This window comes from Lepus europaeus, chromosome 5 (genome assembly GCF_033115175.1).
Source record: "Lepus europaeus isolate LE1 chromosome 5, mLepTim1.pri, whole genome shotgun sequence".
NCBI lineage: Eukaryota > Metazoa > Chordata > Mammalia > Lagomorpha > Leporidae > Lepus > Lepus europaeus.
Genome location: NC_084831.1, coordinates 125,792,486 through 125,818,334, shown reverse-complemented (window position 1 = coordinate 125,818,334; position 25,849 = coordinate 125,792,486). Strand labels below are relative to the sequence as shown.

Sequence of the window (25,849 nt, the reverse complement as noted above, 5' to 3'; positions counted from 1 at the left end):
TCTGCAGGGACTCATTGCCTCCCTGCTTGTGTCTCATGTTTTACTTCTTTTTTTTTTTTTTCTTTTCAGGTATTTTCAATAAGGAAAATGAACGCTGGGATTTCACATGGATTATAATTACGGCTCCTTTGATATCTATAATCATCATTGTGGGGATAATTTTCTGGTGTAAAAGAAGAGGCAGGTTTTTTTTCCTCTTATTTGTCTCTTCTCCAAGGTTCCAGGGAATAGAATCTCAGGCCTCCAGTTGCCCAGGACCCCTTGTGGAGGACAGGTGAAGAGGGAAAGATTCATATCCTGGCTGAGCTGGTCCGCTGGGATGACCTGACACCTGCTCTAGCCCGGGAAAGGACAGGACCAGCCTCAGGGCCAGCCTGCCCTTCTTTTGTGTCCCCTCCCAACACACTCCCTAGAGAAACACCCATGAGGAGGCAGTGGGGAACCTCTCCCACTGCAGCCACACATTTTATATCCTGATTTTATTTTTCAGGTTCCCTTCATTTGTCTACTCAGCAAACCCACAGTCCTGGTGAGTACCCAGATCCTTACCTGGGAAGAGCTGAATGGAAGCGAAATGGGGGTGACCAAAAGGGCTACACAATGAGAACACAGCAAACCAGAATGTCCCTGCTCAGACCACGAGTTGCAAGGGGAAATGATTTGCAATCATGGGGCTTCTAGAGTCTCTCACATGCATGAGGTCCCATCCCTCACACGGTTCGTCCTAGCAAGTTCAGGGCGGCTTCCCACCCTGCATATGGAGACACTCCAGTGCCATAGAAAGGACGTATAGGCTGCCTATTGACACCAGCAAGGGCAGGGCAGGGTCAGGATTCAAGAATCAAATGCCTAAAACCAAACTGCCTGAGTGTATCACTGCTGTTCAGCCAAGGCTTGGGAAGTGGATAGACACAGTCAAAAGAGAAAACATGGGGCCGGCACAGTGGCATAGCTGCTGAAGCTGCCGCCTGCAGTGCCAGCATTCCATATGGATGCTGGTTTGAGTCCCAGCTGCTCCACTTCCAATCCAGCTCTCTGCAATTGCCTGGGAAAGCAATAGAAGATGGCCCAAGTCCTTGGGCCTCTGCATCCACGTGGGAGACCCAGAAGAAGCTCCTGGCTCCTGGCTTTGGATTGGCCATTGCAGCCAACTGGGGGGTGAACCAGTGGATGGGAGATCTCTCTCTCTCTCTCTCTCTCTCTCTCTCTGCCTCTCCTTCTCTCTCTGTAACTCTGACTTTCAAGTTAATAAAACAGAGAGAGAGAGAGAGAGAGAAATGTGGTATTGATGGGAAGGCACACTCCTGGCATGGATTGGCTTTGAGTCTCCTTTCATGGTTGAGAGATACCTGACATCTCACACCAAAGAAATAGATTTAGAGTCAGGGAGTCAGAAGACATGCATTTGCGTTCCTGTTCTGCTACCTCCTGTGTGACCATGCAGAAATCATTTGAGTTTTCTGAGCCTGCCATTCCTCATCTCTAAAATAACCAACTCCACCTTAAGGCCCTCTGAGAACTTTGACGATATCACATATGTGGAATAATTGGCTGCATTATGTTCACCAATGTAGTGTCTCCATCTCATCTGTAGGCCCAGGAGTGCTCGGCGCTGGTGCTCGGCGCCGTCCTCGTCCAGCAAGAGACAGAGACCGAACACTTTGCACGGGGTTCCTTTATTGCTCGGCAAGCAGGAGATCCAGCTTCGATCTCTTCTGGGCAGGAACTTCCCTTACACCCGCGTAGCAAGGGTTTATATGCACAATACACGTCACAAATCAGGTGATAGGCTAGAAGCGCGGGGATAGGACAATCTCGTGGCAAGGCGGGAAGGAGCGAGCTAGAGCGGGAAATCTAAGGCGGGAAGGAGCGAGCAAGAGCGGGAACTCCCTGAGATGAGGAAGAACCCGGAAGCAGGGAGTCGGCGCCATCTTAGGGGCACGGTTCCTCCGGTCTGGTTCCCTACATCTCCCTCCTTTTGTTTTTGCACAAATCACATCCCCGACGGCCCTGGCTCATGAGGGCCGGGAGAATATTTACTAGGCAGAGAGTAGAGGTGCATACCCAGCGTGCTTGTGATCCGTTAGTTACGGAACTTCAAGGGCCTGGCCACAACCCCTGATGTCTCCGTTAGGGATCAGTTTTTATTCCCTTTTGCTGGGGCAGGCTGGGAATTGAACCTGCATGCATATGCATATGCTCTCCCAGGACCCCCGGAACCCCCGGGTGGACTCCTGCTGCAGTACCTTTGGTCTCGCATACCCAGTTTTCGCTCCCCGTCAGGGATGGGTGATACAGCCCAATGAATGAGAGGGGGAACAAGACAACTCGAGGAAGGTGTGTGCCTGATGGAGGCATTGTCCATATGTGAGGCGTGAGTAGGGATGGGGGGACGAGGGTTTTAATCGCTGGTATGGACCCGGTCATAAGTCATGCGAGCCAGCATGGCATATGCATCCGGATCACGGTGATGGAGAGCAGCATACGCTGCCGCGCGGAACTGATGTCTGACGCTCTCCAACTTGTTGTTGATGAAGGAGCTCACCCAGCGAAGTACACAGGGACGTCTCGTTGTTTTGTTGCAATTTGTCGTCCTGTGAGAGCGTGGTAATCTCGGTTATCTCGGGGGAGATGTCGTCCGTAGGTGATAGAGGTGTATCTTGTGGCGGCGGGGCTGTTTTTCTGACCAATCTTTCCGGTATCCAGAGAGGTTCTCTTCCAGATTCCTGTGGGAAGACACAGACCGCGCCTCGGTTCCAGCATAATACCGGATCCGGGCCGTACCACTTTCCCGTGAGGACATCTTTCCAACGGACATAGCCTCGTGAAGATGGCTCCTTTAACACGTGTCTCTCAGCGGGGGACATAGAATGATCTGTCAAATTCAAAAAGTTTATAGTAAACAGTGCAAGGGAGAGGCGCATTCGAGGGGTTTTGCCCGTGGCAATTCCCTCCTTTTGTTTTAAGAGAAAAGCCTTGAGGGTTCGATGAGCCCTTTCAATTATGGCCTGTCCCTGAGGGTTATAAGGGATTCCAGTTTTATGTTGTACCTGCATACGGGTGCAGAAATCTTGGAATGATTTACTTGTGTATGCAGGACCATTATCTGTTTTTAAAGTTTTTGGTTTGCCCCAGGCTGCCCATGCAGCAAGGCAGTGATTAATGACATGGGTGGTACGCTCACCCGTCTCCAGAGAAGCAAAAATTACTTGGGAACAGGTGTCAACTGACACATGAACATACTTTAAGGTCCCAAACTCGGATATGTGGGTGACATCCATCTGCCAGATATGTCCTGGTAGTAATCCTCGGGGATTAACCCCCACCGAAGGCACAGGGGTTAAAGTAGGGCATGCGGCACAATGGCGAACAATATCGCGAGCGGTAGCACGAGAAAGACCGAATTTGGCGGCAAGGGTTTTTGCGTTTACATGGAACTCTGAATGAAACTGGATAGCCTGCTCTTCTGGGGAAGAAAATTGGAGTATCCAAATGGGGCGTGTGGCTTGATCAGCTATAGCATTGCCTGTGGTCATGGGTCCAGGTAAGGAAGAATGAGCTCTAATATGAGTAATAAAGAAAGGAGCAGACCGATTCCAAATAGATTTTTGCAGGGTGAGGAAAACTGTCGCTACGGAAGATGAAGAATTGACTAGTCCTGCGGCCTCAAGGATAGACACAGAATTAACCACATAGCGTGAATCAGACACAATATTGACAGGTCCGGGGAAATCAGAGAAGACTTGGTTAACTATAAGAAGTTCAGTTACCTGGGGGGAGTTAGTAGCGAATTGGAATGTTTTTGGCACAGATCCTGAAACAACATATGCACCGACTCCTGTTTTAGAACCGTCGGTATACACTACTGGGGCTCCCTGTAAGGGCTTTTGGGATGTGGACTTTGGAAAAATAACTGGGTGAGACTGAACAAAGGTTAGCAAAGGATCAGAGGGTGTTCTGTTTGTAATAGTTGCGGAAGTGGAGCAGACTAAAACCGCCCAAGCATCAGTACAAGCGATTAGCACACGTACCTGTTCCATGGAATAGGGGACAACAATGGTGGATGGTTCGCGTCCAAAATGTTGGATAGCCCTCTGAATGGCTAGGAGAGTTATCTCCGCCACTGCCACGGGATAGTAACTAATAGATCTAGTAGATGACATTGAGGGATGGATCCAGAGGAGAGGCCCATCCTGCCATAGGACCGCGGTGGGCTGTTTAAGGGTGTCGAGGACCCAAAGAGTAAGGTCTCCCGCAGGGTCCCAACGTTTTAGGGCAGCTTTACTAAGGGCATCGTTGACAATTGACAGTGCTTGTTTGGCCTCAGAGGTGAAGGTTCGGGGGGAAGCAAGATCCGGGTCTCCTTTAAGTATATTAAAGAGGGGCTGCAATGCAGCATTAGGAATGTTAAGGTAGGGCCTAATCCAATTGATATCCCCTAAAAGTTTTTGTAAGTCATTTAGAGTGGAGATAGCATTGATTTTTATTTGAATTTTTTGAGGTCTAATTTGAGTAGGGGCGACTATAGCCCCAAGATAAGAAACTACAGACGACAATTGCACCTTATTAGGTGCAATATGCAGCCCTGCCCCTTCCAGCACTTGTTGGAGTGTACTGTATAAGGCCAGGAGCCTCTCTGCTGTGGGGGCTGCACACAGTAGGTCGTCCATATAATGTAGGCACCTGCAGTCGGAATATCGGTCTCTAAGAGGTTTTAGTACTTGGGCTACATAGACTTGACACATGGTGGGGCTATTAGTCATACCCTGAGGCAAGACTGTCCACTCCCAACGCTTGTCCGGTTGTTCCTGGTTCTGGGTGGGGACAGTAAAAGCAAAACGTGGGGTATCCTTTTTGTCCAATGGAATGGAAAAGAAACAATCCTTAAGATCTATTACAATAACAGGCCATTGGTTGGGAAGTGCCGAAAGCAGAGGAAGACCACGTTGCACAGGGCCCATAGGCTGCATCTGCGTTGACTGCCCTAAGATCATGTAAGAGTCTCCATTGACCTAATTTTTTGCGGATGGCAAAAATAGGCGTATTCCATGGAGAGGTGGATGGGATCAAATGACCAGCGTTGACCTGCTCCAAGACCAGAGTGTTGACTGCCTCCAGTTTCTCCTGAGATAGGGGCCACTGTGGAACCCAGACGGGTACGTCCGTTAGCCACGAGATGGGTAAAGGCTCCACTGGTTTAGGAGGCGAAACAGTGACCCCTAGGAAAAACCCAGGCCAACTTTACTTGGTCTTTGTTTTGGTTCAATGGGGGAAGGGTGGCCCTGGAGCTGGACACCGAGTCCCTTGCCTGGGACGTAACCCATATTTTGTAGCATAGATCGTACTGCAGGGGAAGTGGTGACCAAAGCAACATCCATTTCGGCCAGGACGTCTCTCCCCCAAAGGGAAATGGGTAGAGGTAAAATGAATGGAGAAAACTGTCCTCTATGACCCTCGCTATCCTGCCATGACAACAAGGCTGCACTGATTTTTGGGAAATGAGCAAAACCAAGTCCTTGCAAGGTTTGTTCCGCCACATTTGTAGGCCATGTACTAGGCCAGTCCTTTGTTGCTATAATGGATTTGTCGGCTCCTGTGTCTAAAAGTCCCTTAATGTCCTTGCCATTAATCTGCAACACTAAAGTGGGACGTTCATTTAAAAGCATATGTAAGCCGGTAAAATTAATGCCAGAGGACCCAAAGTTACCAGCGCCGCGAACGTGGTTTTTAGCTGGGATTAAAGAGTGAAGACTGGGCAGTAATAACATTTGTGCGATACGGTCTCCAGGATTGATTACTAAAGGTCCCTGAGGGGCCTGAACCATGATCTTTACTTTACCAGTGAAATCAGAGTCAACTACCCCGGGGATCACAGCTAGCCCTCGGAGGGCGGCGGAGGACCGACCCAACACTAATCCAACCGAATCCGGGGGCAGAGGACCGGAGCAGTCGCTCTCCACTAATTGTACCCCCATCTCCGGAGTTAAGAGGAGAGGGGAGGTGGCGCGGAGGTCCAGGCCTGCGGACCCGTGAGTGGCACGGGCTGAGGGTGCACTGGGTGTAGCGCAGACACGGGAGGTGGAACCTGAGAGTAGATTTGATTTTGGGGGCTCCTCGCTGGGTTGGGGAGCCCCCTCTGGCCGTTTTTTGGCCCCTGGGCGCTACCTGTAAGTGGGTTGCCATCGATATCGAAAGCAGAACGGCATACCTCTGCCCTATGAGGGCCCTTGCGGCAACGGCGACAAGGCTCTATGCCTGAAGGCTGTGCCGTGGAATACCCATGGCTGAGATTGGGGCAATCGCGTTTTCTGTGACCCGGTTGATGACATTGGAAGCAAAGTCCTGAAGATATGGGGGGTCGGGTCGATTTAGATTTTGGACTGTTTTCTTTGACTTTTGCCAGCATCGCAGCTAGGCCCGCATTAGTAAGTGGCCCACCGGTATCTCTGCAATATTTTAACCAGGAGTCCAGAGATTTATGTCTATATTGTCGAAGAATGTTTTTGCACTCTTTATTAGCCTGCTCAAAAATAATTTGTTTGACCAGTGGCTGAACGTCAACCTCGGAAGGGAAAATACGCGACGCAGCCTCAAGTATGCGAGCGACAAAATTAGCGAAGGGTTCGGCCGTGCCCTGAACGATCTTGGTGAGGTGGCTAGCTGAGTCACTTGGATTGGACGCCTGCCTCCACGCACGTTGGGCACAGTTGGAAATTTGCCTGTATACTTGTCTAGGGAATTGGGTCTGGTCAGCCTGATAAGGTCCACGCCCTAAAAGCATATCAGCATTCCACGTAGGGTGGCCGTCCTCAGCATTTTCATCTGCCTGGTCATGACAGCACTCTGTATTCATAGATTGCCACAAAAGAAAGCCGCCTGGACTTAAACAGGCCCGAGCCAATTGGGTCCAGTCGCTAGGTGTTAAAATGGACTGGCCGACTGATTCAAGGAGTGACAATGTGAATGGGGCTGTGGGTCCATAGTCATGGACCGCAGCCTTAAGTTGTTTTAATACTGTCATGTCCAATGGTTCGTGCCGGGCCTCTCGCGTGCCCAAAGCCAAAACAGGGTAAGCCTGAGCGGGGGCAGCGGGAGCGCCAGTTCGCAACTGTTTCCAGGCTTGTTGATGAAACTGTCTGCCTGAAAAAGGTGGCACATTTGGGACGTTTAATGGCCATGGCGGCACGGGTGTTAGATGGGGCTGAGGCACGCCTACATGACCGCCAGTAGGAGGCGCTGCGTCTTTAATCTGATGGGCGGGCACGACATCGATAGGAGGAGCCGTAGGCACTAGAGGGCGTAAACAGGCATCTTTTAACTTTTGCCGCAGCTGCGCATACGTAGGAGGCGGGGATTTAGGATCGCCGTCCCCTTCCCCTTCAGACTCAGAGGAGGCGGAGCCACATTCGGAGCCTGAGGCCAGTGAGGAAGTCTGGCATCCCGTGTCCTTAAATTGTATGAGGTCCCGGGCGCCGTCCGAGCTCTGAGAACGAACTTCCTCGAGAGCCTCGCGAACCGCCGTAAGAGTCGGGCGGTCCGCTCCCACCGACCTCTCCTCTTGGAGGCACGCCCGCAGTAGTTCCCATAAGGGGAGAACAACGGGGTCGATATCGGGTTCCTGGGGATCGTTAACTGTGCGCCGGAGATCCTTTCCTAATTTCTCCCAAGACTCAAGAGTTATTTGGCCCTCGTGGGTGAGCCACGGCGCAAAGAAATCAACACTTCCAAGGAACCTGACAAGTGTGGTCTTAGAAACCTTAATCCCTTTGCTACGCAATAATGCTTTTAACGGATTAAGCAACATTGAATGGCTAGATGAATTTCCCATTTTCAGTTTAAAGCGGGAAGACACGTCCGCTATCTTATTTTCAGTTTAAAGCGGGGGAACAAGTCTGCTATTCTTTCAGTTTAAAGCGGGGAAACACGTCCGCTATCTTAGGGTGCGTCCACCCTCCAACCACGAGATATACCTCACTCGCGGGGCCCAGACGGTAAGACTGACCTCGCTTACCTTCTACTTACCGGGCAACGTAGAGGAAGCTCCCCGTACGGGCCACCAGCTGCTCGGCGCCGTCCTCGTCCAGCAAGAGACAGAGACCGAACACTTTGCACGGGGTTCCTTTATTGCTCGGCAAGCAGGAGATCCAGCTTCGATCTCTTCTGGGCAGGAACTTCCCTTACACCCGCGTAGCAAGGGTTTATATGCACAATACACGTCACAAATCAGGTGATAGGCTAGAAGCGCGGGGATAGGACAATCTCGTGGCAAGGCGGGAAGGAGCGAGCTAGAGCGGGAAATCTAAGGCGGGAAGGAGCGAGCAAGAGCGGGAACTCCCTGAGATGAGGAAGAACCCGGAAGCAGGGAGTCGGCGCCATCTTAGGGGCACGGTTCCTCCGGTCTGGTTCCCTACACAGGAGCTCTCTGGCCACTCAAGGAGATGCCCCAAGACTGCCTCCTACACCAACAGATGAAGTCAGAAATAGACCTCATGAACGAGAGTTTTCTCCAGATTATTGAGCAAATGAACTCTCTAAGGAAGGACAATGTCTTGAACAACTGTCTCTGAGCACAGGAAGTGCTCTGGGGAAGGCAAAGTCCTAGGGAGAGCCATCAAGATGCCTTCTGTCACTGACTGTGCCTTCTTGTACTTACAGTAGAGTCCATGTGGAACTTAGAGTACACTTCGGGATCTCCAGGGAGCACTGTGTATGCACAGGTCACTCATCCAAGCCGGGTGAGTCTTTTCAGCTTTATGTTGCATAACTGTCACTGTTTTCATCCCTCACACACTCATCACCATAATCACCTGACTATTCCAAATGACAGTCTCCAATGAGGGGAAAAGAAAGCAGCAAAGAGGCTGCAAAGTCTTGTACGAGACCAGTCTAGGATCAGCCGCTCTTGCCCTTGAGGGAATGTTTATTCCTACCCTGCTGCAACTCTGTTCTCCGACTGCTTCATGCATCGCTAAGTCTTGTCTCTTCAGCACAGTGGCAAGCTGCCTGAAACTACAAACTAAGTCTTTGTCTCTCTCCCCCTGTAGCCTAGCATGATACTCAGTCAGTGCTTGCTAAGCTGATCAGAATTTCATTGAGAGTTTCCAAGGGAGGCAGTTCTGTAGCAGAAGGCTTCTTCCCCTGGATGTAGGGGTATTAGGTAAGGTCAGAAGAACTCTGCTGAGAGGGAAAGAAGGGCAAGAATGTACAACCTTCCACAATAGGGGACACAAAAGCCATGTGCAGCCCTCACTTCTCCCCTCTCCTCTAGCAACACAACAAGATGGTCTTGGTCAGGCATCAGGAACTCTTCTGTTATGCATCAACCACCACCTCCCCTAAATAAAGCACCTGCAGGTGGCATAGTTCTAAATAACACTGCACATCTTGGGGGGCCAGTTCTTGTGATTTCTGAAAAATAAACCAAGGAAACATCTCCAAATGATGGAAGCAATAATCCAGATAGAAATCTGGGGATTTCCTAAGCAAATCTTCACTCGCAGTCCTGCACAGGTATTTGCAAAGCAGGCTCCTTGCAAAGAGAGGACAAGAAGGGATACTCTCGCCGGTTTACTGATCTTTCCACATTTCTCTCGACAACAAGCCAAATCACACTCTAACAATCCAAGAAACTGAACTCCAACACATTTGTTAGCTGCTTCTTTAGTTTAAAAAAGTATACTTTGGAGAGTTTCTGAGGTCTTAACAATTCTCTCAATATTCCTTAATTACATAGACTGTTAAAATTTATGAGATTTGGGCTGGAGCCATGGCACAGTAGGTTAATCCTCTGCCTGCTGTGCCGGCATCCCATATGGGCACTGGTTCTAGTCCCGGCAGCTCCACTTCTGATCCAGCTCCCTGCTGTAGCCTGGGAAAGCAGTGGAAGATGGCCCAAGTCCTTGGGCCCCTGCACCCCCGTGGGAGACCAGGAAGAAGCACCTGGCTCCTGCCTTTGGATCAGCTCAGCTCCAGCCAATGTGGCCATTTGGGGAGTGAGCCAACCTTTCACTCTGTCTCCCCCTCTGTCTATCTGTAACTCTTTCTCTCAAATAGATTAATAAAAATCTACAAAAAAAAAAAAATGAGCAGCTCCAAGTGTAGCAAGTGAAAATCTGAGATTACATCTACCACACAGTGATAACCTAGTTAGTCCTCAAAGGTGGAGCAAGGAGACAGTGCTAGATGCAGGACAAGAATGCTTCCCGTCCTTCACACAACGATGCTGCCTTCCTGGGTCTCTCTAGCTCTAGAGCCACCGGTTTACTGGGGTGTTGCTCTTCTATTTTGGGCTCAGGAAACACCGCTAATCTGTCACAGGTCTGAGCTGTGGCACTTGGTCTCTAACTCCTTTAGTTAACCACTGTGTGGCCTTCCTCTCAAAGAATTTGATAGTCTCTCTTTTGTCACACCGCATTTCCCAAGAATACAATTGTGCATGTATCTCTTTGTCTCGGTTTGAGCCAAATGGGTATGATCCTTTTTACAGGAAAAAGAAAACCTAACACCTGTGAAAAACAATGAGTCTGTCACAATTTACTCCACAGTCAATCATTCCAAAGAGGTAAGCTGTGATTGCCCCATGTTCTTAAACTCTAGCCTAAGACTTTGCAGACAAATCAAGAGAGAAAGAACCTTTTCATACAGGCACAAATACCAGCAGTATACAAAAGTCTCAGGCCATTGCCCAGAGGTACCCAAGAAGCTATCTTGCATGAGATCACCATGCATAAATAAGTTTTCAACCTATTTGGTTTTAGTTTAATTCAGCCTTATGATACCAGTTTCCCTACTATCTGTTTGTCAGGGCTCCCCCGTCCTCTCTCTGTAGCCAAGGGGGTGGGCCAAGGTTCTGGTTACTATTAAACTACCTCATTTTCCTCTTTTTCCCACAGAGTAAACACATTTCTTCCAGAACAACTGCCTTTGACGATGTCATCTAAGTTCCTAAAGGACCTCAGATATTCAGGAATGACACATCTCCTGATCCCATAGCACAGAACAGACAGGAAGCATGGTTTTCTGCCTGGTGACAGAATCTAAATATCTAAGATTATTGCTTCCCGTCCTTCAGTCTTGAACCTGCTCACCTGGGTAAAACACCTAAGGAGTAACAACATTTCCAGCATGGGATCCAGATAGTATTTTCCAGTCCACTCTGGGACAAAACATGATTCAGTCAACACACTTGTGGCTTGACTTCCCTTTTGGTAACTGAACGAATGGAGTTGTGTTTGACAGAGATATTGTAATCCAGAAGACAGCAAGTTCTCCTTTTATAAAGCATCAGGACGTGACTCCTTGGCAGAGCGCACCATGTGTTGGCAGTCTCTGGAGCTAAGTGGACCCACACTCATATCCTGAAGCATCCCTTTACTGGACCGACACGTGGGCCGGATTACTAACCTCATGAGCTTTAGGCTCCAGACTGAACAGGAGGAGGATGGCAATGCATCAGCTCCACGGCCCGACTCAGGAACCTAAGTCATCCCTGACTCTCACCTCTCCTTGCCCAGGGTCCTCGGATTCTCCCTCCAGAATGCAGTTTGGACCTGTCCACTTCCCTCCACGCCTCACCTACCACCTCCAATCTGGAATACCATGATCACATCCAAAGAGCTCTTCTCACATTTTTCTCTTGCCCCTCGCCAATGCATTCGGCACAAGGCAGCCAGAGTAAGGGTTCTGAATATAAATTAGACCCTTCACTTGCCTGCTGGAGCTCCAGCAGGTTTCCCAAGAGAGTCCAGTGTCCATGGCCCTGCATGGCCTAGACCGTCTCCAGCCTCAGCTGCCGTCACTCTCCCCACTCTCTCGTCTTCTTCCAGCTCCTCTGTTAAAAGAAAATGTTCTCAGTGTTAGCGTGATTCATGTCTGCCTCAAGGCCTTTCCTCTCCTCCTCATTCTTTAGGTTTCAGCTCTAATGAAGCCTTCAAGGTTCCAGCTACAATGGTGACCTTCTAAGAAAGGCCTGCCCACACCACCCCATCTATTACTCTGTTACACCTTCCATGTCGCTTGACACATGTCACTAGGTATTTATTTTTATTTGTTTATGTCTATTTCTCTGAATGTACCATAAGCTGTTCAGGTGCACAGTGAGTGTTTTATTTCGGTAATCCTAGTATCTAGCACATTGCAAGTGGTAAATAAATATTTTTAATAAGTAAATGAATATGTAATGTGGTTTGTGAGAATTAAATAAGGGCCGGCACCATGGCTCAATAGGCTAATCCTCCACCTTGCGGCGCCGGCACACCGGGTTCTAGTCCCGGTCGGGGCGCCAGATTCTGTCCTGGCTGCTCCTCTTCCAGGCCAGCTCTCTGCTGTGGCCTGGGAAGGCAGTGGAGGATGACCCAAGTGCTTGGGCCCTGAACCCCATGGGAGACCAGGAGAAGCACCTGGCTCCTGCCTTCGGATCAGCGCAGTGCACCGGCTACAGCGTGCTGGCCGCGGTGGCCATTGGAGGGTGAATCAACGGCAAAGGAAGACCTTCTGTCTCTCTCTCTCACTGTCCGCTCTGCCTGTCAAAAAAAAAATTAAATAAGAACAATACAGCCAGTAGATTCTGCAATATCCACGGACTCTACATCCATGGATTCTGTAACCATGGATTGAAAACACTTCTAAAAAAAATCTTATCAGGGCCAGCGCTATAGCGTAGAGTGTGTGGTCACCAGTTTGAGACCTAGCTGCTCCACTTCCGATCCAGCTCTCTGCTATGGCCTGAGAAAGCAGTAGAAGATGGCCCAGGTGCTTGGGTCCCTGAACCTGCATAGGAGACCCAGAGGAAGCTCCTGGCTCTTGGCTTCACATTGACCCAGCTTTAGCCATTGTGGCCATTTAGGGTATAAACCAGCAGATAAAAGACCTCTCTCTCTCTTTGTCTCTGCCTCTGCCTCTCTGTAACTCTGCCTTTCAAGTAAATAAATAAATCTTTAAAAAAAAAAAACTTGTCTGGGGTCTGGCATTATGGCATAATGGGTTAAAACTGCCCACTGAAATGCCAGCATCCCATATGGGCCCTGGTTCCAGTGCTGGCTGCTTCACTCTCAATCCAACTCCCTACTGATGCACCTGGGAAAGCAGCGGGAGACGGCCCAAGGCCTTGCGCCCCACACCCACACCAGAGACCTGGAAGAAACTCCTGGCTCCTGGCTTCAGCCTGGCCCAACCCTGGGCTGTTGCAGACAGTTGGAGAGTGAACCAGCGGACGGAAGATCTCTCTATTTCTCTCTCTCTCTCTCTCTCTCTCTCTCTCTGTAACTCCACCTTTCATATAAACAAAGTAAATCTTAAAAATCTTATCTGGCCGGCGCCATGGCTTAACAAGCTAATCCTCCGCCTTGCGGCGCCGGCACACGGGGTTCTAGTCCCGGTTGGGGCGCCGGATTCTGTTCCGGTTGCCCCTCTTCCAGGCCAGCTCTCTGCTATGGCCCGGGAAGGCAGTGGAGGATGGCCCAAGTCCTTGGCCCTGCACCCACATGGGAGAGCAAGAGAAGCACCTGGCTCCTGGCTTCGGATCAGCGAGATACGCCGGCCACAGTGGCCATTGGAGGGTGAACCAACGGCAAAGGAAGACCTTTCTCTCTGTCTCTCTCTCTCTCACTATCCACTCTGCCTGTCAAAAAAAAAAAATCTTATCTGTACTGAGCATGCACCGACCTTTTGTCTTGTCATTGTTCCCTAAATAATTCAATATAATAATTATTTACATATCATTTACATTGTATTAGTTATTACAAGTAACCTGGAAATGATTTAATGAATATGAGAGTTACATACGTAGACTATATGCAAATAATGCACCATTCTATATAAGGGATTGGCAGGGGTCCTGGAACAAATCTTCTACTGATGCTGAGAGGTGACTGTACCCCTGAAGCCCTAGCATAGTGCCCAGTGCCTAGAAGAGCTGCTGCCATGCCCGCCATGGTCATTGCTGTCATTACTCACGGTGTGACTAGTGTTAAATCACTCGCAGGACCTTCTCCGTAACTGTCAGCACCATTAGGAGAACGGACACTGCTTGTTCCGCCTCCACATCACTTCTGGCCCTTGCACTGCTCATCTCTTCTGATTCCATTCTTTTACTCCACAAGGAAAATAATGATCCTCTTCCCCTGAGAAGAAGTCTCTGACTTTTGGGGGAGCTGAGGTATTCTTTAATGTTTCTTTTTGAGTGTGTCCGTCCCTAATTACACAAATAATAAATACATGTTCAAAGTAAACAATTCCAAAATCTGCAAAAATCCCCTAAAATTCCAAAGATAACTACCATAAATGCTTCCATATTAAAAAAATAACTTTTGGGGCCAGCGCTGTGTTGTAGCTGATAAAGCCACCACCTGCAATGCCAGCATCCCATGTGGGCATCAGTTCATGTTCCAGCTGCTCCACTTCCAATCTAGCTCTCTGCTGTGGCCTGGGAAAGCAGTAGAAGATGGCCCAAGTCCTTGGGCCCCTGCACCCACATGGGAGACCGGGAAGAAGGTCCTGGCTCCTGGCTTCCAATTGGCTCAGCTCCAGCTGTAGCAGACATTTGGGGAGTGAATCAGTGGGTGGGAGACTTTTCTCTCTGTCCCTCCCTCTCTCTGTAACTCTACCTTTCAAATAAATAAATAAAATCTTTCCAAAAAATATCTCTTAAACAACTTCCGAAAGTCAGAATATGTGGCTCTATTACATTATTTTTGCTTTTGATTATTTTTGTCATTATTATCTGCAAATAATTAAGTCAAAATAGTGTTTTAAAATGTATATTGCAACTAACTACAGTCTCTTTTTTTATATGCTCAGTGTCACACTCCTGCTTCTACACACACACACACACATATACACACACATTCTATTGAATTCCTGTTACGTTTGTTTAGTCTCATTCTCTCCTCACCCCATCTTCCTAATGCAAATACATCTCAATTTTGGTTACACACATATTAAACAACTATATCACTATTACCATGTAAAATGTTGTTCACTGAGCCAAGTCATGATTACTGTTACATTTCCTTTCTTGCATAACTTTTGGATTTTCTTACAGTTGATAATTGCCTCATTTTTCCTTTTGCTTTGTTTTCAGCGAACACTATCTTCCCGTGTTCCATTAGCTCTACAAAAATGATCCTCAATATAATTTTTCACCTGGTTAAGTCTGTGAAACAATTTATCAGATTTATATCCTTCTACAGAAATCCCTACTGGAGCATCTAACCTCCTAGTCCATCCTGGGCCTGATGCATAATAACTATATTGGGATTTTCCTTTGCCATCCCTTCAGAAAATTCTTTACCTAAGTCCTCTATGAGATGCCCTAACTTATGTAACTTATTTCCTCTATATATCTCTGAATTGCTTAAATAATTACAGTAATAATGCACTCTTTGTGATTTTTTAAACCAACCAAATTCCCTTAAAATTTTTAACCAATTTTTAAAATTAAGCACAGCACTTTAACAGGGCTACCAGAGAGAGTCCATGAACTGGAAACTACGTAATACAGTTAAGCTCTCAAGACTTCAAGTTTCAAAAGAAAAGGAGAAGGAAGAGAAATTGAAGTGGGGCAGAGCTACAATAACACCAAACAGTTGAAGAGGAAAGCAAAATGCATCGATGTGCAATTGGTCTCAAATACAGGCCATTTATTACGTTATCAGTCTGTGGAATAAGGCGAGTCAGCAAAATCGATCAGGAAGAAGGAAGGGAAGCCAGGAATAGAGTCGTGGAGACTTCAGTGAAGAGAGAAGGCAGAGCGTTACTGCCCTGATCTTGCCAGATGAGAGCAGATTTCACTGGGCTGGAGCAGAGTGCCTTCCCGGTCAGGACCACCAAGAACAGACCAGAAAGAATGCGAGATCCTTCAAAGGGGCAGAAGGGGTCATCAGTGAAGTCACGTCAGGTGGAGCTTGTGTTTCACTACAGAACACGTAATAAAACACAGACTGCCTAATGCCTCTATTTCCTGCAGTCTTCCAAATCTCCGTATTTATTATCAATACCGCACTCTCTTCTCCCAGCTTCTTGGGCACTGCATTGCCCTGGCTTTCCTCTTTCCTTCCTAGCTGCTTCTTGGTCTCTTTGCTGAGCATCTTCCTCCTCCAAAGGACCAGTAAAGGCTGAGCTAAGGCTCAGATGTGGGGCCCTTTCTGTTCTCCATCTATGTGTTCTTTTCTGAGGTCAGTCATTCCTGTTCCTTGCTACCATTTACATGCTGATAGTTTCCAAACTCCTATCCCTAGCCCTATTCTCCTGGCTTACATCACCAAATGCCCATCTGCCATGACCATGGAATTCATTTTAAAAAACCAAAACTGTTGATTTCTCTTGCCAAGCTTTTTCTTCCACCATTTTTCTTCAGATCAGTAAATAGCTTCATTGTTATGGGACACTCTTCATTAGAGCTCCCTGGAAGACCACCCAATCCTCACCATACAATTAATCATTTTTCCTTTCTTGTAGGCAGCAAATGCATGTAACCAGCTGTGACTAATGCATTGTTCTGAAAGCAAATATATTAAACTTGAGTGCCTTATTTTCGAAAGACACATATACATTTTGCAGGCAGGGAAAAAAAATCAGTCAAGAATTACAAAATGCCTACGAAGACAAAATAGAAACTCCCTCATCCAGAAAGTTGGCATGTTCTTTAATATTCTTATGGTAGAATGAAGGAAACGGCAACCCCATGAAGTGGCTTTGACTGAGATAAGAGGCTGTGATTGGCTGTCTCAGTCACACTGGCCGTCACTCAGCTCCTGGAACAATCCAAACTCCCCTTCCTACTTTGCTTCAGCTCCTGCCTACCTTCATGCCTTGTTGACAGATCAATAAAGCTGCCATCAACACTCTGTGCAACTCTTTCATAGTTTTTCACTCTGCTCCAACCCAAAGGATTCCACATCCCCATCCTGCTTTCCCAATGACTACATCCAACCTGTAAAGGGTGGAAGAGAAAACCATGAAACCAGGCAGCACACCACAAAACCGTTCCATTTCTCTTTGGTGCTTTTTTCCAGTCAAAGACACAGTAACTCCCCCGGGGATTGCCTAGGGATTCCAAAGCTTCTCCACATCAGGCACGTCGCCCTGTCACCTTCCCAGTGATTCCTAACTCCTCAGCTGCTTGTTAGAGTCAGCCAGGGAGCTTTTAAAATTATAATTGAGGGGGCTGGCGCTATGGTGCAGTGGGTTAAAGCCCTGGCCTGCAGCACCGGCATCCCATATGGGCGCCAGTTTGAGTCCCAGCTGCTCCACTTCCAATCCAGCTCTCAGCTGTGGCCTGGGAAAGCAATGGAGGATGGTCCGGGTACTAGAGCCCTTGCAGTTATCCAGTCATCGTGGCCATTTGGGGAGTGAACCAGCAGATGGAAGACCTCTCTCTCACTGTCTCTACCTCTCTTTGTAACTCTGCATTTCAAATAAATAAAATAAATCTTAAAAATAAAACTATTGGGCTGGCGCCGCAGCTCACTAGGCTAATCCTCCGCCTTGCGGCGCCGGCACACCAGGTTCTAGTCCCGGTCGGGGCGCCGGATTCTGTCCCGGTTGCCCCTCTTCCAGGCCAGCTTTCTGCTGTGGCCAGGGAGTGCAGGGAGGATGGCCCAAGTGCTTGGGCCCTGCACCCCATGGGAGATCAGGAGAAACACCTGGCTCCTGGCTTCGGATCAGCGAGGTGCGCCGGCCGCAGCGCACCAGCCATGGTGGCCATTGGAGGGTGAATCAATGGCAGGGGAAGACCTTTCTCTCTGTCTCTCTCTCTCACTGTCCACTCTGCCTGTCAAAAAATAAATAAAAAATAAAAATAAAACTACTATTGTGGGGTGAGCATTTGGCCTAGCAATTAAGAAACCTATGTCCCATTTGGAACATCTGGGTTGGATAGCCACCTTTGGCCCCTGATTCCAGCTCTCTGCTAATGAGGACTCTGAAAGGCAGTGGTGATGGGGCAAGTCATTGGCTCCCTGCCAGCTACGTGCGTGATCTGGGTTGAGTTCTCCATTCCTGACTTCAGCCACAGCCAGGGACAGTTGAGGAAGGAAGCAGCAGGTGGAGAATCAATCAATCAATCTCCTCTCTCTCTCTCTCTCTCTCTCTCTCACTGCCTTGTAACTGAAAACAAATAAATAAAACTACTATTGGCAAGGCCCAACCACCACAGATACTGATTTAATTGGTCTAGGCTGAGACCCAGGTAGGAGCATTTTTGCTTTTTTTTTTTTAAGATTTGTTTTTATTTATTTGAAAGGCAAAGTTACAGACAGAGAGGTAGAGACAGAGAGAGAACGAGAGAGAGAGAGAGAGAGAGACAGACAGACAGACAGACAGAGAAACTCCAGGGTATTCAACAAGAGAGGCATTCATTTTTGCATATAGATTACATTGCTTAGATAGTCTTCAAGAAAATTAGCCTTTTCACTCCGGTTTTGTGTTCATTGTGAGATACCTTAAAAGAAGACGGATGGCAACATTGTAGATTGGAGAAACTGAACTGGGGCTGACATACATCCCATGTTTACCCTGTCACAGCTGCAGGGCACAGTCCTCTGTTAAAAGGAAAAGTTCTCAGGCTGGAGTGATTTACATCTGCCTCAAGACCCTTCCTCTCCTGCCTACTTCACCTTGCTTGTGTTATCTGCCTGGCCCCTAAAAATACTTAAATTTCCAATTTCTAGCCCAAGCCAGGAAGCTTTGCTCCATTTCCTGTTGATGAAGGAGCACAGTGGATAGTTCCAAAATAACAATGCCTAGTCTCCTTTGTCCACTCCCCATTCCACCCCCAAACCAACAGCTGTATCCTGTGTGGCTTTAGGATACTTACCTGAGGCTTTTAGTAAAGAAATACTTAAGCTCCTTCTGGATCCAGTGTGCATGCTGATAGGAGGAATATCACCACAGCCGGATGAGGAACAGAGAAGGTAACCTTGCTCCAAGGTCCTTGGACAGACTTTTCCCCCTGGATTACAAGGTGGTAAAAAGAATCCACAGGGGCCGACGCCGTGGCTCACTAGGCTAATCCTCCGCCTGCAGCACTGGCACACCGGGTTCTAGCCCCGGTCGGGGCACCGGATTCTGTTCCGGTCACTCCTCTTCCTGTCCAGCTCTCTGCTATGGCCCAGGAGTGCAGTGGAGGATGGCCCAAGTGCTTGGGCCCTGCACCTGCATGGAAGACCAGGAGAAGCACCTGGCTCCTGCCTTCGGATCAGCGCAGTGCACCGGCCATAGCACGCCGGCCACAGTGGCCATTGAGGGGTGAACCAACAGAAAAGGAAGACCTTTCTCTCTGTCTCTCTCTCTCACTGTCCACTCTGCCTGTCAAAAAAAAAAAAAATAATAATAATAATCCACAGAGAAGTGACTTCTCAAATGGTGAAGGAGCAAGTCTGACCCCCCCAACGCTCCTCTTCCTAGAGGTTAGCCAAAATATCCTCCCTATAGGGAGGAGAGAGGGGGCATCCTCAATGGCCCTTAACTGTCACACTTCCGCAATGAACGACTGTGCCCAAATCTTTCCCTTCCTCACACCTCACCTCACCCCTCTTCTGTGTCTGCACTCCGCTAAGGTCCCAAGGTCCAGAAGCAGAGGTCTTTCTGCCATATTCCAGTGCTCTCTGCAGCATGGGTATCGCAGGACCCCACCCACCTGGACATTCCCCTCACGTGGCTCTCCTTAGGTCGCACCATCCTGGCTTCCTCTCTGCCCCTCTGCCTCCTCCTTACCTCTCCCCAGCGTATGCTTTCTGTCTCATAAGTAGATTTGTTTCCCTAGATTCTGCTGACTGCAAACCTCCTGGACATCACCTTAAAGTCCACTTTTCTCCTTCCCTTTGTTCATTTCCATAAACTAATGTGACTGAGACTCCTGATGAACCAAGGGGAAGAGAGCATCCAATCAAAGCCCCTCTCAGGATCCGATAGCAAAACATATCATAAAGAGACTTCATGACAAGTTAGGACAACGGGGAAAATAACTTGAACACCTAACTGAGAACAGAGATTTTCAAGGGAGGAAGGGTAGTCAGAAATATAAGATATGGAGCAAATTAGCACAGTTAAGTCTGGAGATACAGATGCGTGTGAGCCACATGCATTTGGGGGGCAGCTGAAGTCATGCAATTGATGAAATCACCCAGAAATTGTGTGTCCAGTGAGAGGAGAGGACAGCTGCCACTGCCCAGAATTCGAAAGACAATGGGTGGCCTGAGGAGTAAATGACAGAGAGGTAGGAGAACTAATACATCTTATGATCAAAATTTCAAGAGAAAAAATAAAAGGTCTATGAAAGTGGAAGTGATGACCAATTCTGCAGAAAACTCAAGATAAAATGTTGTTAAGTAGGATGTCATGTGTGACCATAAGATGAGCAATTTTAGCTTTGAACCTCTTGTTATAAAACCCCACTGTGCTTCCTGTTGCAATTATCTGCCATCCTCAGATCACTGCACCTTACTCCTTGAAGAGTTTGGCTCCTGGCCTACTCTTTCATTCTTCAAAATCAGTCCTTCAGAAATCGATCCGGATGGATGATCCATGCACAGCCCAGCATTTTGGATCCCTGATCTGTCCTCCGTTGCTCTTGTCCTACACTCTTTTCACTGCTTCATCCTTTCAGCCTTTCAACCATGAGCTATATCCTGCACCAAAGCCACAACCCCTCTAGGATCTTTATTTCAAGCATTTGACTGTCATCACAATCCTCCATTTCTCCTTTTCACTCTCTCTAGCCCCGATTTCAATAATCCTCCAGCCTCTATCACCCATCCTAAAACCCACTGAGCCAACCAGTTTTTACTATCACTCATATCCCTTATGCCATCATGTTCCTGCTAACACAGCTTAAATTCCATAATAAGTCATTATCACAACTCCCTCCCACACACCTTCAAATCCTTTGTTGGATTGTCCTTCCCTGGAGTGGACACACACACACACACACTCAACATTTCTATACTACTTCCATACAATTCTTTGACACTTTAGTACCTGAATTTGCACAACTAAAGGTAGCCAGAGAGGGACTGGTGCTGTGGCTTAGTAAGCTAAGCCTCTGCTGTGTCTCCAGCATCCTATATAGGCACCAGTTTGTGTCCCAGCTGCTCCACTTCCAATCCCGCTCTCTGCTATGGCCTGGGAAAGCAGTAGAAGATGGCCCAAGTCCTTGGGCCCCTGCACCAGCGTGGGAGACCAGGAGGAAGTGACCAGGAGGAAGTTCCTGGCTCCTGGCTTCGGACCAGCACAGCTCCAGCCATTGTGGCCAATTGGAAAGTGAACCATTGGATGGAAGACCTCTCTGTCTCTCTCTCTCTCTGCCTCTCCTCTCTCTGTGTAACTCTGACTTGCAAATAAATAATCTTTTTTTAAAAAGTAGCCATACAAAAGCATGCAATAATGCTGACTAGTCTGACTTAAATTTGTGACCCCAACTCCAATGGCATCGGGCAATTATACTTTATTTCCCTAGTTCATTATCCTAGACAACTAGGAGATAAGGGCAGAGAATTAGTAATAGAGGGCACCAACTCTTCAATAAGTCTTTTTTTAAAGATTTATTTATTTATTTATTTATTTATTTATTTGAAAGTCAGAATTACACAGAAAGGAGGAGAGGCAGAGAGAGAGAGAGAGAGAGAGAGAGAGAGAGAGGGAGGGAGGGAGGGAGGGAAAAAGAGGTCTTCCATCCACTACTTCACTCCCCCAATTGGCCACAATGGCCAGAGATGCGCTGATCCAAAGCCAGGAGCCAGGAGCTTCTTCCCATTCTCCCACGTGAGTACAGGAGCCCAAGCACTTGGGCCATCTTCCACTGCTTTCGGAGGCCACAGCAGAGAGCTGGATCGGAACTGGAGCGTCCGGGACTCAGGACCGGAACTGGCATCCTTATCAGGTGTTAGCTAGGGAGTGATTGCACTGGAATTTTTTTTTTTTTTCCTTTTAGGATTGAAAAAAAAAAGATTAAGGAGATAAAAATGGTTACTGATTTAACAAGTTTCTGCAACAACATCAAAAAAGACCCAGCAGAATCCAACAAAAATGTATAGTTCCTGCTACCATACAATGTCAAGTGTAGAGATATAATGAGTGAAATAAACACCACGTAGCTTACAGCATACATGAGTGAGAGTAAGACCACAGTTGTAGGTTCTGGCCTTAAAAATGGAAGGAAACAAACGAGGAGGCACATGTATTGATTACATAAAACTGAGGAACTTCATATATGATGGCCTCAATTTTCTCAGCAAAAAGACTATAATCTGTTTAGCGTGAAAGGAATATGAAAAATGGGCTTAAAGAAAGTTGTATAGGTTAAAGATTTGCAATGAAAATTAAAGGGAGTAGTAGAGGAAGCTAGTGAAATCAAGACAAAAAGACTGTCAAACAGTTCTGAGTGCCTGAAGATATTAAATGTCATAAATCTGTAAAAGCTTTGTTGTCTATGGTTTTGTGGTTTTACCCAATAACACTCAGCATTCAAATGCAGAATGATTTGTAAAACAAGGAGGTGGTTGGTTGCTTTGCAGTTTAGGCAAAGAGGTAAGACCTAGTACTGGAATCCAGAAAAAAAAAAATCTAAATTTCAACTTGGATTTTCCCACTTCCAACTCTTTCTAATACAGAGACCGTAGAAGCTAAGCAATTTTCCAGCTGTCCTACAGCTAGGAAATGCCATCTGGTATGCATCCAGCCAATGACTTGTGAGCATAAAGCTGCAAATGCTACCTCTTCCACTTCCTTCTTCCTTCCACCCACAGCAGTCACCAGACCTAGAGAGGCAGTAAGTACTTGGCACCATTGAAGCAACAAGTAATAGGACCAAGGCGACGCAGTATGGATTGCACAGCAGAAATGCGGAAAGAACCTGAGTTGCTGACGCATTGGGAGCTGCCGCATCAGCTCTGATCTGCCCCACCGCAGAGCTCTTATTTTGTGGGGGAAAATAAACACGGGTTTATCTAAGACAGGAGTGTGATATTTTCTGCTGATTTGCAATCAAATGCATTCATAACTTAAACAGAGGTCCAGGCTAAATAAGTGTGTTAGTCACAATGCTTCTGGTTGTAAAAAACAAAAATATTATTCAAGTAGCATAATAATAGGGGCAGGAGTTGTGGCGTAAGAGGTTAAGCTGCCCCTTGGAATTCCTGCATCCCATTTACCCAAGTGACTAGTTCAAGTCCTGGCTACTCTGTGCCTCCAATTCAGCTTTCTTATAACCTATCTGGGAAGCAGCAGATGATGGCCCCTGCCACCCACATGGAAGATCCAGATGGAGTACCTGGCTCCTGGCTTCAGCCTGGCCTAGCCCAGCATTGCAGGCATTTGGGGAGTGAACCAGTGAACGGAGATCTCTCTCTCTCTCTCTCTCTCTCCCTCTCCCTCTCCCTCTCCCTCTCCCTCTCCCTCTCTCGCTGTTTCAGGTAAATTAATAGATTTTTTTAAAGTAATGTAATAATTTTTTAAGAAGTAGGAGAGAATTTATTGGCTAACACAACTGGAAAGTGTAAGAGATACAACTGGCTTCAGGCCCAGCAGCACCCACATTTCAAAGAATGCCATAGGGATGCTGTCTCTCTTAATCCTCAGCTCGGGTTGCCTCTGCTTGACTTCATTTTCCCCTGAGTCCAATTATGACAGGACAAGCTCCCTAAGTTCTGTTTTCACAAGTTCCTTAGAGCTCAGGATTATATACACAGGCCCTGGCCCTTTCTCTTACAGTAGTACATAGCAAACCCCATAAGGATTTCTTGGTCAGCCAGGATCTGGAATCCATACTTGGAGGTTGTTGGGGGTGGGAGGAGAATAGGCCATATGACTAATAGTCCCATCAACATCATGTGGAGTGAGAAGTTCCCCAAAGATATAAGTATTAGGCAAAAAACAAACAAACAAAAAAAAAAAAAAAAACAAGAGGTCAAACAAGCTGGAAGTGAAGCCAGAAAAGAAAAAATTAACTAGAGAAAAATGTAACCAGAAGATACATCTGGTCTCCCATGTGGGAGGTCCAAGCATTCAGGCCATTTTATGTTTCTTTTTTATTTTAATGTTTATTTTATTTATTTGAAAGGCAGAGTTATAGAGAGAGGTCGAGACAGAGAGAGAGGTCTTCCATCTGTTGGTTCACTCCCAAAATGGCTGCAATGGCCGAAGCTGAGCCAATCCAAAGCCAGGAGCCAGGAGCTTTTTCAGGTCACCCACACGGGTGCAGGGGCCCAAGCACTTGGGCCATCCTCTGCTGTTTTCCCAGGCCACAGCAGAGAGCTGGATTGGAAGTAGAGTAACTGGGACTCAAACTGGCATCCATATGGGATACCAGTGCTGCAGGCTGTGGCTTTAACCTGCTGCACCACACCAGTGGCCCCTCACGCCATCTTCTGCTGCTTTACCAGGTGGATTAGCAGGGAGCTGGATCAGAAGTAGAGCACCCAGGACTCCAACCAGTGCCCATATGGGATGCTGGCACTGCAGATATCAATTCAATCCACTATGCCACAGCACTAGTTCCTCTTCACCATTTCTTGATGAAGCATGGTTGTCATTATAGCTATTACTTACTGTACTATGTTGGGTTTTCCTGTAATTTCTGTCCTAACAGGAGAACAACAGAATCTTTTTTGTCATAGAAACTGCCCCAACAGCCCTAGCATCTTGTAAACTGCTGTTTCATGGTTGCTGTGATCTGAAAGTACTATCAGCATATAAATATGAAATAAGAGTTGCCAGGCTCTGGAACCAGCATTGTGACATAGCAGGCAAGGTCACCACCGGCATTCCATACATGCCCTGGTTTGTGTTCCAGCTGCTCCACTTTCAATCTGGCTCCCTACTAATATGCCTGGGAAATGCGTGGAAGATAGCCCAAGTGCTTGGGTCCCTGCACCCATGTGAAAGACCCAAATGAAGCTCCTGGCTCCTGGATTGCTCCTGCGGCCATCTGGGGAGTGAACTACAAGATGGAAGATCTCTCTCCCCTTCTCTACCTATCACTCTGACTTTCAAATAAATAAATAAATCTTTAAAAAGAGAGAGAGAGAGAGAGCACTTGGGGCCGGCGCCATGGTTCACTTGGTTAATCTTCCACCTACAGCGCCAGCATCCAAAATGGGCGCCAGGTTATAGCCCCAGTTGCTCCTCTTCCAGTCCAGCTCTCTGCTGTGGCCCGGGAGGGCAGTGGAGGGTGGCTCAAGTGTTTGGGCTCCTGCATGGGAGACCAGAAAGAAGCACCTGGCTCCTGGCTTCGGATCGGCGTCGCTCTGGCCAAGGCAGCCATTTGGGGAGTTAACCAACAGAAGGAAGATCTTTCTCTCTGTCTCTCTCTCTCTCTCTCTCACTGTCTAACTCTATCTGTCAAATAAATTTTAAAAGAAAGAGAGAGTGAGAGAGAGAGAGAGCTGCTTGGCTCTGAAAGGTGACCCAAGGACACACAGTTTCAGACACAGGCCTGATGGTGATCAGTATAGCAGCCTCGCCTTCCTTCCTACATCTCCTGGTCAGGTAATCTGGATGTCTAAATTTCTGAAAGTCTGCAGCAATTTTTGTCATAATTTTACTGACATAACTCGGGGTCTTGCCTTTTGTACATATTACCGTGGCTTCCCCACTGCCAAGACAGGAATGGGGATGGAAAGGGAAGAGGGGCCCAAATTAAACAATTTTTCATTTATCAGTCAGAGGAAATAATCAAACTGTGTCTCTTTGGGTCATTCTTGTTCACTCACACTATTTTTAATGTTATTTGTTTACTTATTTATTTATTTTGAAAGAGATCTCCCATCCATAGTTTCACTCTTCAAATGCCTGCAACAGCAACAGCTGGGAGCCTGGTGCTCAATCTGAGTCTCCCATTAGTTGGCAAGGACCC

At 47.5% G+C, this 25,849-nt stretch overlaps 1 protein-coding gene across 1 annotated transcript in view; it reads left to right on the top strand.

Annotated features, from left to right (window-relative positions):
• Nucleotides 1–11,361, top strand: part of SLAMF6 (SLAM family member 6) — a 39,776-nt gene extending 28,415 nt beyond the window's left edge. The window contains exons 4-8 of the mRNA XM_062190186.1: nt 70–168; nt 491–529; nt 8,656–8,735; nt 10,487–10,561; nt 11,239–11,361. Coding sequence (XP_062046170.1) covers nt 70–168; nt 491–529; nt 8,656–8,735; nt 10,487–10,561; nt 11,239–11,361 — 416 coding nt within the window. The remainder of the gene's footprint in view (nt 1–69; nt 169–490; nt 530–8,655; nt 8,736–10,486; nt 10,562–11,238) is intronic.
• Nucleotides 11,362–25,849: the final 14,488 nt, after the last annotated feature.